General features: G+C 39.1%; 1 protein-coding gene across 6 annotated transcripts in view; it reads right to left on the reverse strand.

Moving 5' to 3' along the window:
* Positions 1 to 1505: 1505 nt before the first annotated feature.
* TJP1 (tight junction protein 1) overlaps positions 1506 to 12980 on the reverse strand; it is a 233288-nt gene continuing 221813 nt past the window's right edge. For 3 of the 6 annotated variants that reach the window (XM_058542287.1, XM_058542284.1, XM_058542288.1), the window contains 5 exons: positions 12758 to 12933; positions 9832 to 10309; positions 7931 to 8148; positions 6754 to 6897; positions 1506 to 3980 (listed from right to left, as the gene is read on the reverse strand). In XM_058542287.1, the coding sequence (XP_058398270.1) occupies positions 3886 to 3980; positions 6754 to 6897; positions 7931 to 8148; positions 9832 to 10309; positions 12758 to 12933 (1111 nt within the window). In that variant the 3' untranslated portion in view covers positions 1506 to 3885. The remainder of the gene's footprint in view (positions 3981 to 6753; positions 6898 to 7930; positions 8149 to 9831; positions 10310 to 12757; positions 12934 to 12980) is intronic. The other 3 variants (XM_058542291.1, XM_058542286.1, XM_058542285.1) reach the window with 2 other exon arrangements.

The following is a 12980-nucleotide window of genomic DNA, read 5'->3' on the forward strand; positions in this document are numbered from 1 at the left end:
CTGTGACCAAATTTATGAGATGACAATATGGGTTCTGTCAAAGTTTGCACATTAAAATGAGTCCTTCCAGCACTTCATCTGGGGAAACTTGGTTAAGAAACCTAAGAACGGAGTGCCGAGAGCTTCCGTGACCTGACTTGGGCTGTCTGTGCAGTCCTATTTTTCTTTTCTGCAAAAACAGGTGCTGGTTTCCTACCCAGCCAGTGGTTTTCAAAGTGCCAGTCAAAGCAAATGACGAATACTTTGTTCCCCATCTGCTGCCACGCCCCTCGCTGGCCAAATGCATCCCCACCTAGACTGGAGCCACTGTGTCTCCTGCGTTTCTTCACCTGGATCATCTCCACTTGTGCAGTGCCTGACGTGTGTTGCACCAAGTAAAAATTTGCTAAGAAGTCAAGAGGAGGAGGAATTGACTCAAGTAACACTAGTGAACATTCACTAGGTTTTCTATTATGCGAACATTAGTCATAAGGGCAAAGGGCAAAAATGAGGTTCTGACGCAAGAACTTGCCTCTCAATTATTTCACTATTATCATGCTCAGAGCTGCAGGAAGATGGTCTGAGGGAAGAGAAACGCCCTTATTCAGTAAACATTAAAAAGCACTAGGTACATAACCTTGCCCGGCATTCATGCTGTATCCTGAAAAGCAGGCAGGCAGGTACAAACAACAGACTTGCAGAGTTATGTTTCTTTCACTAACTGATTTATAAGGAAACCCAGCAGAGTCTTGTTTGGGCCTTACTGAATGTAGTAGGGCTGTGCTCGCAATAAAGACACACTTAAAATAGAACAGACCAAATGAAACTCAACACGTATCTCATACTATATATAAAACTAACTCGAAATGGATCATAGACATAAATGTAAAACCTAAAACTTATTAAAAATTCTGAAATATAGGAGAAAATTCTTTGCACTTTGGGTTCGGCAAAGATTTCTTAGATATGACACTAAAAGCACGATCTATAAAAGAACAAACTGATAAACTGGACTTCATCAAAATTAGTAAGTCACGCTCCTTGAAAGACATGAAGAAAATGAACAGACTGAGAGAAAATATTTGCAAATCACACATCTGACAATGAACCTGCATCTAGATTACATGAAGGACTCTCAAAACAATAAGAAAACAACCCAATTTAAAAAAATGACAAAAGATTTGAACAGATACCTCACCAAAGATGATACACGGATGGCAAACAAATGAAGAGATGCTCAACATCATGAGTCATTAGGGAGACGCAAATCAAAACCACAATGCGACAGCCTACTAGAATGGCTAAAATAAAAACACTGATAATAGCAACTGCTGGTGAGGACACGGAGCAACTGGGCCCTTAAAGCCTGCTGACCAGAGTGCAGAACAGTACAGTTACTCTGGAAAACAGGCTGGCAGTTTCTTACAAAGTTAAACATATACTTACCATATGATCCAACAATCCCAACTCCTAGGTGTTTAATCAAGTGAAATGAAAACTTACGTTCACACAAAAGCCTGTACTCGAATGTTTATAGCAGCTTTATTTGTAATTTCCCAAACCTGGGAACAACCCAAAAGTTCCTCAACTGGGAAATGGATAAACAAAGTGTGGTGCAGTCCTGCAGCAGAGCACTACTCAGCAATGAAAAAGAACTACTGATACTCAGCTTCATAAATGAATCTCAAATGCTTTATGCTAAGTGAAAGAAGCCAGACTCAAAGGCTACATATTGTATGATTCCATTTACACGACACCCTCAAAAAGAAATGGTAGGGACAGAAAAGAGATAGCCTGCCAGGGGCCGGAGAAGGGGTGGAGTATAAAGGGGTACGATGGACTTACAGGGGGATGATGAAACTGTTCTACATATTAATTGTGGAAATGGTTATAAAACTGTATTGTTTGTCAAAGTTTGGACAACTATACACTAAAATTGATACTTTTATTGCATGTAAATTATACCTTAATTAAAAAAATCAAACAAATAGCCTAAATCTACATAGAAATTCACTTTACAGCAACAGCCTAAATGTCAGTAGGGGTAGTGCTTAAATAAATATGGTAATCATGATGGAATATGTATAGCCATTAAAAATTACTTTCTTCCTACAAATGTAGCAACATGAGAAAATGCCCATGTTATGCTTTTGGGAAAAAGCAGAATACAAAACTATATACAAACTGGTCCTAAGGAGCACAAACACACATATAAATGCATGTATATTTACAGATGCAGAGGGAAGACTGCCCAACATTCTATAGGTGGCCTGCTTCTCGTCTTACTGTCTTGAGATTTCAGTGACCGGCACTGCTCGCCCATCCGGACACACTGCGCGTGTGGCCCACCAGGCCTGATGTAGCAGGTGGTGACCGGGTGATGAGGATCAGCACAGGATTTTAAAACAAGATTATAAAGTTGCATGAAACTAGAAATAGCGGGCAAACAGACCAAACCAGCACTTTATTTTAAAAAGTTTTATTCTGCAGATTTAGAAATTTGAGATTTTTTAATAACTGCAAAAGAAATTCAGTCACACCTAATGATTGATTAACAGAATGTGGTGTATTATCTAAACAGAAATGTTTAGTGGTGTATTATTTAAACAGAAATCGTGCTGATGTGCCATAATAAATTGTCTATTAGTAAAAAAATACACTTTAGGGCACAGCATTGTATCACAAATTACAGTAGGGATACTTTGCAAGAATTTAATCAAACTAGAGAATTCTGAGTAACTGTATCTTTTAAATGCAGCACTTAAAAATGTAACAACTCTGTGCATTCTTTTTCTTAAAAAAATGACCTTGTGTGTGTCATAGAAATGCTGCTTTATTGCTGCAGAGGTCAAAGTTCAAGGCTCAAGAGGTACAGGAGAGAATACAAAGGTAGCCTTAAGAAATTTGTTTTGTTTATGTATAAAAAAGGTATAGTTTATAAAAGTTAATTTACAAACCAAGAACAAAAGTGGTATGCACGCATTATGTACAAGCATCCTTAAAACATCAAAATTTTCAAATGCATAGCCAAAAAGAACAGAAAACCACTGCCCCTTGCGGGGGGGAAAAAAAAAATCCCCAAATCACACCACTATTTTCTTCTGGGTGATTATACATTTCTGAAACCACCAAATCCACAATTTACTCAATCTCTTTCATGATACAGTATCTAGATGCACACAAAAGCCATAAAAACTTAGTAATACCCAGAGAGAATGATCTAAGAGTTAAAAACACCAGGGTAAGGCATTCCTGCTGGTTAGCATGTCTGTGGTGATATGGTTAACTTATAGATCGAAAGAGGCCACAGAACCAGTCTCACATGCTTTGGTGTCCTTCCCTAAGAAAAATGTGTTTTCATATACGCTAAGTAATTGTCTTTACTTGACCCCCCAAAAGCTATAAATTCCCCTTGCTGTACATTTCTGTTAAATCCACTACACTGGTTATATATTCCAGGTGCATTTTAAAAAGGTGTGCATATTACCTCATGCATAATAAAATAAAATGTGTATGCCAGGCCAGGGCCATAATAAAGTTTGAAACTGCAAAGAATAGAACTCAAATGTACCCCATTTACTGGCTGGTATTTTAACGGAAATCAATATGTAAAGTTAAGCAGTGACCATAAAAAAGTACAAAAATCATTACAAAGCAAAACATCTTTGAACCTCTCGTCAATACCAACAGTTCTTCAATCACAAACACGCAGTTTGCAGCATGTCTTCTGACCACAGTTCAGGGGCATGCTCACTAACCTTTATCAGTTCAAACAAAATGCTCAATACTAACAAACTGCAGTATCAATTCTAAGAACAGTATAATACTTGATAGAGTGGTTCCATTTAGATTTAGTAAGTTTAACCCAGTTTCACATTATTTAATCAAGTTCCTATATTTTAAGAATTAAAAGTGGTCAATCAGGACAGAAACACAGTTTGCTCCAACAAGATAATTTGGATCTCCAGGAAGACACTTATTTTGCCAGGTTTTAGGATCACCTATGAGAGAAAAAGAAGTTCATGTCATTTATAGTTGGTTCAACTGCTAACCATAATGCTTTGCAATCATGGGGTAAACATAAATACATATATTTAGATACAATTTTCTTCTATTTCGTCAGCATATTGCACTTATATCAAAACTCTTAGTGTTATATTTCAATGGAATCTAAGGATTCAAAAGCTACTCCAGATTTCTCTTTTATTCATTATATTTTCAAGTTCATACCTTTTAAAAAATGAATACAAGTCAGGGTGATCATATGTCTAGGGTAGTTCCAGTTTGCTCCCAAGTCCACATAATTATTAACAGCACTCTTCTTTCACTTCCAAAAGTTTGGACAATAATTATATGATCACCCATTTGAAGTATGAGAAATGTGTTCTCATACTCAACTACAGACCAACAAATGAAACCCTGAAAGTTCTGCAGAATCTAGTTCCTAAAGACCCTCCCTTCTCGTTAAAAAAAAAAAAAAACAAAAAAAAAAAAAACAAAAAAAAACAAATAAAATCCGTAAGACTGGAGCAGAACTTCTTAGCCCTGATCCTGGCTGTACAACAAAATCACCTGGGAAGCTTTGAAAACTCAGATTATGTGAGTCTGAAGCAGGGCGTCGGTATTTGAGTGTTTTTTTTTTTTTTGTGAGGAAGATCAGCCCTGAGCTAACATCCGATGCCAATCCTCCTCTTTCTGCTGAGGAAGACTGGCCCTGGGCTAACATCTGTGCCCATCTTCCTCGACTTTATATGGGACACTGCCACAGCATGGCTTGGCAAGTGGTGCCTTGGTGCATGCCCAGGATCCGAACCTGCGAACCCTGGGCCACCGCAGTGGAGCGCGTGCACTTAACCACTGACTGAGCCACCAGGCCGGCCCCGGGTATTTGAGTTTTTAAACAAGCTCTTGGTGATTTGGAATTTGCATCTAGAGCTAAGAAGCCCTGGTAGCGCACACTGAGTGTGAAGAACGCTGGGATGGCTGTATGTCTCTGTGGCATGCAACGTAAGTGATATTCAAAGCTGCTGACTTTGCTTCCCTTACAGCAAGGTTCTCAACCAGGAGCGATTCTGCCCCCAGTGGGACAATGTCTGGAGACGTTTTTGCTTGTCACAACTGGCATCTAGTGGGTAGAAGACAGGGAGGCTGCTGGATGCACAAGACAGTCTCTACAACAAAGAATTATCTGGCCAAAATGTCAACAGTGCCAAGGCTGAGAAACTCTGCCTGTGGTAAGTTATATACCACCAAAGCAGCATCTGCGTCATGAAGGGCTCAGCAGTTCAAGACAGAGTGATTTACCTTCACAGATATATGTGGGCCTATGCAATACTGTAGATCAATTGTTTAGGCAATAAGATAGAGTTATGACAACTCTTTGGAAGCAAATAAAAAAATCTCATCTTTAGGCTCAAGTTTCTTTCCAATATACTAATTTTTCTTGGGATTAAGTCAGTAGTTATCAAAATCTACCCTTGACTTTTTGAACAGAAATTTATAGAAGCAAAACATTCTAAACCCATAAAGGATTACATAAAGGCACATTTCTCTTCTAAGTGAACATACTCAAATTTAACTCAGCAAAAAGTTATTTCAGTCTAATAAAATAACTTATGTTCCACGGCATAAAAACACTGGAATAACAAATGGAGAAATCACTTATGCTTCATATGACAGCTGGAAAAAATTGCTCATAAAATAAGTAATTACAACAGACAGTTATTTTAAGCACTGTCATCCTAATTTGGTTTGGAGGACAATCAGAGCTTATGCTATAACCTGACTTTCAGAATACATGTTTTAAATGCAGTTTTACAAATGTTAATTAATTAATTCAAACTCGGCTAATATAATGTTTCTCAGTGGAGTCCCTCAGGAAATAGCTTTAATATCTACTATTAAAATTTTTAATGTTAAAATTAATTTATTAACTTTTTCCAGAAAATGGGATACTTGTGAATATCAGGAAATACATATTTATATATAACTTTTTACCTTGGGTAGTATTAAAATATGCTCCTATAATTTTTACATCATAAAACTATTTCATACTAAAACTGCATAATGCTCATGTGATTTACCAAAAATTCAAAAGTAGGACTTTGAATTCTTATTTTTCTATATCAGGTTCAATTAAAGTGATCTATAGCAAAAATACAGAAAGTTCCAACTAGTAACTGACTTAGTCACCCACGGAAGTGAGAAATGTGAAAATGCAATGGAAGCTTTGAAATTATGATCATAAGAGCAAAAAGCCATTTTAAAAAAGTGTGTATAATAGAAGTGAGAGTTTTACATTGAAAAACCATGGCCAAGTATGATCACAGTGGAAGGTCTTTTGTCTTTCAAGTTTCTCTGATATATACTTCGTAGATTGAAAAATTAAAGAATAGTAAGCAAAAACGGAAATTATTACACGAAAGAATCAAATCATTTTAGTAAGAAAATGAAAATGCCTATATATGTGGGACAATGTCAGTTCTCCCATTGCATCTTAAAAATTCTGACAGAACAAATAATTTTGTTGAACACCAAGAAACATCAACCTTTGGCCAAATCATCAATGTTTAAAAGGCAGAAACTTCTCTACCTTTCCATATTCATTTACAATATATGCACCACAAAGAAATTTCAAAACACTGGTGATGCCTACGAGGCCACAGGAACAGAGGTGGAGATGTGCTAACAAACAGCATGGGTAGCTCCATCAGCCCAGGGATTAATCAATGACAGTACCCAAAGCCCCCAAAGGACAGAGTGAAGACAGCATACCCGACGAGGAGTCGGATGATTTTAGAGCAAAAGACCAACCGTCAGGAGTCATGGACGCACAGTGTGGTAAGCGCAGCTCCACGGGCTTCAGGAACTTGAGGCCATGGGGCCCACACATCACTAAGGGGCTCAGCAGTGTCTCACCTGGAGTCAGGGAGGGGTGGGGGTGAGAGGTTAGATGGCTATCTTCCTTCTAGACCACAGTTCTCCTCACTCTCCTTCTAATGATACGCTTTAAAGCTAAATGGGGTTAGTTCTCTACAGCAGCACTGATCAAGGAAAATATAACTAAAATCACATATGTAATTTTAAATTTTCTAGTAGTTGCATTAAAAAAAAAAATAAGTAAAATCAATTTTCATATTTATGTGTAACCCAATATATCCAAAACATTATTTCAACATGTAATCAATATACTAAGTTTTTGAAATCAGTGTGTATTTTACATTCCAGCACATTTCAGTTCAAAATAGCCACATTTCAAGTGCTAAACAGCCACATGTAGCTGGTGGCTACTGCATTCGATCGCAGGGTTCTTATAGTGTAAGATATATTCAAGTGTATCTTTTACAAATGTTACTTATATCTTGCATTTTTAATACTGTAGTTGCTACAGACTTGGTTTAAGAAATTCACACAGGGCTGACATATGTTAGTATCCTGGCAAAATGCAAGAAAATGAGCTAAAGTAACGAATTTAAGGAAGTAAAGCACTGCTGAAAGATTATAAAAGTTGTTGTAACACAGTTCCTTAAGCTTTCTGAGTGGGTGGTACCTAACCAATATCTAGAGATGGAAGGGGTGAATGATTCAAAGACAAATTTGGTGAGGTCAGCTAAGACTGCCCGGCAGACAGGTGGAGGAAGGCCCAATGGCCTGTCACCTGCCATTCACTCTGAACGCAAAGCATGCCATGTGGAAGGTTTAGCGTGCTCACCTCTACCACCCTGGCCTTACTGCAGGACACCCACCACGTGCTCGTGACACCATCCCAGGGCACTCCCCTCCACAGTGTTCATCTGAGAGGCCCTCCTGATAGAAGGAACGTGCTGTGGTCGGCCAGCGTGGAGGCAGAAAAGGGGTCTGGATTATCCTCTCAACTGAGTACTATAAGCTTTGAAGAGCACACAGGACAACTCAAGGTATTAAAACTAAGCAGAAAAATAAACACATTTACCTTTCTCCTTATCTAAAGGTGGGAGGATGCTGTTGTCTCGGCAGACCTTGAAATAGATTTCCTGCTCAATTCCCTCAGGAATGGCTCCTTGTGGGATAATTATACTAACACCAGTTTCTATGGAACTCAACACTCCACCATTGCTGTTAAATACTCCTCGGGCTGTGGCCACCACAGTATGACCATCCTCATCTTCATCCTCTTCCACAGCTGAAGGACTGCAAGTTCAGAAATGGCTAATGAGTAAATTCTCAATAATATGCAGGAACTTTCACTACTATCATAACAGGTGGTTTCATTTTATTTCTTCATAAAATCGAGTTATTTACTTTAACAAGGTAAGTTTTCAGTGACAGATCTTACTCATAGGAATAACTAAGCATATTCTTCCTCGAGAAATCAATTTCATTTTTTAAGGTAACTAATCAAGTTACCCTCATCACTGATTTTTGCAACCAGAATGTAGAAAAGCCTAATACCCAACTACTATAGTTCATTGGTTTTAAGAAGCACATTTTAACATCCATAAAATTGGTGTTTTAAAACTGATGGCAAGTCATGGTTTAATTAGTAGCACTTTTTTCCTCTTTAGTGATATAAAAGACAATGGTGCATCTTACAACTGATGGCATCTTAGGCCTGATAAAATACACTAATTAGGTTCTATATCTCCCTAAGACTTTAAGTGTACACACTTACGGCCTTTCCTTAGCACTCCCTGAGTACCAGACGCCCTTGCCGTCAAAAGCAAGGCTTCCACAGCTCCATGAGGTAATAAAGACTTTGGTATGGGTACACCTCAGACACCCATGAGAAAAAAGACAGTACATTAACTTAGTACACAAAGAATACCAAAGGCAGAAGGGATGCAGTATGCAGTATCAATGACTGCTTCAAAAATGGAGGTTATCAAGACTTCTTGAAGTAAAATTTTGAGCCAAGACCTACAGGTGAGCATAAAGATGGACCGACAAAATTAAAGTGTGTGAAGAATAGCTTCAGCTTCATTCCCGCATGACCAGAGCATCGCAGACGGATGCTGACACCTACAACAAGGAGCCTGCTCTTCCCCATCCCTCATTACTAGGGAGGCTCACAAAGAAGGGAAGGCAGCACATTTCCATGACCATCCTTGCTCTTGGGAAGCAGACTGCAGGGCGCCTTCTTAGGCTCTCTTGGTTCTGCCTGTGAGTGCTTCTGCTTCAGTGGGTGGCTTAAAAATGTAAGCAGATTTGGGAGGCTGAGGTGAGCTTATGTGTAGCCAGAATGGGTCTGGCCAATCACAACGTAATGACAAGAGAGAAAGAAGTATACAGAGTGTGGCTCCCAGGCACGCCTGCTCTGTCTTGTTTGCTCACACATCTTCCTCACTAAAACTATAAAAAGAGCTGCTGTTTTTTAAAAATCATTTTGAGGTTATTACATCTTTATTCCTTTTTGACATCACTAGTGAACAAAGAGTGGACAAGGAACATAGATACTTACGTTTTTCAGATATTCTCCCATGTACCTCACCAGTTGAGGTTAGCGGTTATGGGAAGCCATGGTTGGTTAAGAGTAGGCTGAGTGAGGCTGAGTGACCAGGGGCTGAGTCTAGGCTCCCCTCACCCTAGTTCTGTGACCTTGGGCAAACTGCAATGTCACTCAACCTCAGTTCTTTGTAAAATGGGGATAATGACAACACCTATCGACTACACATGATTGTTAGCTTTATTATTTTATTGACATTATCTTGTACCTCTTGCAAGACCTTCTATGTAACAGCATTCATTGCAACAACATTTTGGACAACACTGTTCAAAAGTTTGAGTTATAATTATTATTTCAAGTCCCAAATCACATAACTACACCAAACTCATGTAAGACAAATTGCAAGGCCAAGAGAAAGGCAAAAATCTTACCTCACAGGAATAGCTTTAGGCACTGTGCTGATATTATTTATTTGATATTTAGGCTTATCTGCATGGATGGAGAAAGTTTCAATTCCACTGTCAAACTCAGGAGGCTGTGCTGAACTGTGTGCTTTCATGAGAGGTTTTGGAGAAGCAGGGGCTTTTGAAGACAAGTCAGGTTTATGTGCAGTTTCACTTGGCAGAAGATTGTGATTGAATTTAGGACTTTCAAACTTGCGTTCAAATGGCCGAGCAGAACTTGTATATGGTTTGGGCGTGAATCGATTGTATGCTGGAGTGACTGTTTTCTGAGTCTGTTCAGCTCCATTAACTGGAGCTTTATCTGGGAAACTTTTCTGGGGATAGAAAGTAGACTGAGCAGTATCTTCTCGGTTTGGCGGTCTGAAAGTTGCTGGCTTATTCTGGGATGGAGGTGGGTCTGGTTTGGACACTAGAGAATTCTGAAAATCCACTGACACGGAATTACCTGAAAAACAAACATATAAGCATTTTAGAAAATTCCTGAAAGAAGTTTTAACAGCCCCTTGGATGTCTCTCCCATCTTAACTTGTCCTGGTGCCAGTGTGTGACGCTATGGGACCAGGAGGCAGAGATACATGTGGTGCTATTAGTGCACCCTGCTGCCTTGGAGTCAGGGCCATGCTGATACAGGTTCTGGTCTCCAGAGACTGGCGTCTGAATAACCCCTCTCCAATGTCCATAATAAATTCAAAACAAAATGACAACCTTGGGCACGTTAAAAAAAAATCAGTACTGGGGGCAGCCCCGGAGCATAGTGGTTAAGTGCATGCGCTCTGCTGCTGACGGCCCGGGTTCGGATCCCGGGCGCGCACCGAGGCACCGCTTGTCATGCCATGCTGTGGCGGCGTCCCATAAAAAGTGGAGGAAGATAGGCACAGATGTTAGCCCAGGGCCAGTCTTCCTCAGCAAAGAGAGGAGGATTGGCATGGATGTTAGCTCAGGGCTGATCTTCCGCATACACACATACACACACATACAAAATCAGTACTACAAAACTTGCCATAATTAAAGCCAAAAGAAAAGCCATAGCTTGCAAGAAACTATTTACAACATGTATAACTGATAAAGAATTAGGATCCAAAACTTAAAAAGAACACCCATATATCCATAAGAAAGATTCAAGTGAATAGGAAGATGGGCAAAGACTTGAACAGGTGAAAAACAGAAGTGAAAACTAGAATGCCCAGTAATCATACAATAAGGTACTCAACCTCACTATTAATTAGGAAAATGTAAACCAAAAACAAACAGAAAACATGAAATACCATTTCACACCCATTAGAATGACAAAACTTAAGTGTGGTAATGCCAAGTGTTGGCAAAGATGTGGAACAACAGGAACTTCCATGTACTGCTGGTGGTAGTGTAAACAGTACCAAATGAAATCTGTGAAATAACTAAGAAAAAAGTAATATCAATGCTATACAAACTCTTTCAGGAAAAAGAGAAAAGGGAACATGTCCTAGTTCTCTTTTATGAAACTAGCACAACCTAGATGCCAAACCAGGCAAGGACATCACAAGAAAATTATAAACCCAAATTCCTTGTAAACATAGTAATATAATTTACTACAATAACAGAATAAAAAAGAAAAATCTTATGATCATCTTAATACATGCCAAAAAAGCATCTGACAAAATGCTTTCAGCAAACTAGGAATACAAGAAATGTCCTAAAAATAAAGGGCAGCTATGAAAAACCACAACAAACCTACAGCTGATGTCGTAAGGGTGAAACATTAAATCCTCTCCCTAAGATGGGGAAGCAGCAAAAGCTGTCTCCTTTCTTCACATCTACTCAACATTTTACTGGAGGTCCCAGCCAGCGCAAAAGGGCGAGAAAAAGAAATAAAAGGCATAAAGATTGGAAAATTAGCACTAAAACTTTCTTTATCTGCAGACACGATAGTGTGTAAAGAAAATCCTAACGTGAAGTAACATCAATTCACAACCACAACTTGTCTAGGTGAAGACAGCCTGGAATTTGACTCCTACATAAATAGAGAAGTATTATTTGTAATAACAGAATGTCAACAGGAGAATGGATAAATTGTGGTATATTCTTAGAGTAAAATATATAGCTTTTAATTTTTTTTTTAAAGAGCCAAGTAAGAAAAGGAGTGTTGGGAGGTGGAGGCAACAGTTTCCCTTTCAGGGAGTTTGATAAAAGAGCAAAGAGATATGAAGGTAGTTTGAAGAGGCAGCAGGGTCAAAGACAGGTGCTTTTAACAATGGAATAGGTAACCTGCCTATGTTTGAAGCAGAGGGAAGGATTCTGTGGAAAGGGAGTAAGAGACTGAGAGAAAGATGAAGAAAGCAGAAACAGGGGAGAAGGGTTGGGCAATGGCCCAGGAAGAGGGGTCAGCACAGGTAAGGGAAAACAGTCACTGATCAGAGAGATGTGAAGGAGAGAATATGGACAAAAATGCAGGGATACAGCTATAAAATGAATAAATTGGAGCTATGTTATCTACGTTGTTGAAATGTTGCCACAGAACATAAATGTAAAAGGCAAGATGCTAAGCGACACACATTATATGAAACTTGATGGCTTTCCCATGTCCGTGTGTGAAGACGGAACACAACAATTTTTACAAACCACCATTCACATACTTAGATTCAGATATACTAGTAAACAAATACTACTTCCAGAAATAGAGCTATATTAATAAAACAGATTAAAATCTATTTAGCAAAAAGGCTTACCTGGTAGATGATCACCGTCACAAAAACAGGAGACGTACTTTTAACAAAACCCTTTTCACTGCTCCCAGCCTAACGGTTTCAAGAATGTATTTCTTATAAGAAAAACCATTTTGCTTGGAAACTACAAGAATTTCATTTTATAAGTATTACTCTATTATAGCGGTAATGGCAACTTCTGAACTTCCTACCTTCACCGTGTGCTCCCTTAGCATGTGTGTGGAGGGTGAGAGAAGAGCTGGAGCCCGGCTGAGAAGTCTGGGTGTACTGGGAGGGCAATGGAGGAGGGGGGGGAGTGGCCTGGATTGGGTCATAGCGTTTCTCACCAAATGATCTCTCCAAAGCATCAGCTTCGGTAGACTTTCCCCTGTGAAAAAATAAAGAAATGCCAACATCTGAAAATGGATTCACGTT

Source organism: Diceros bicornis, chromosome 5 (assembly GCF_020826845.1).
Source record: "Diceros bicornis minor isolate mBicDic1 chromosome 5, mDicBic1.mat.cur, whole genome shotgun sequence".
In the NCBI taxonomy this organism is placed as follows: domain Eukaryota; kingdom Metazoa; phylum Chordata; class Mammalia; order Perissodactyla; family Rhinocerotidae; genus Diceros; species Diceros bicornis.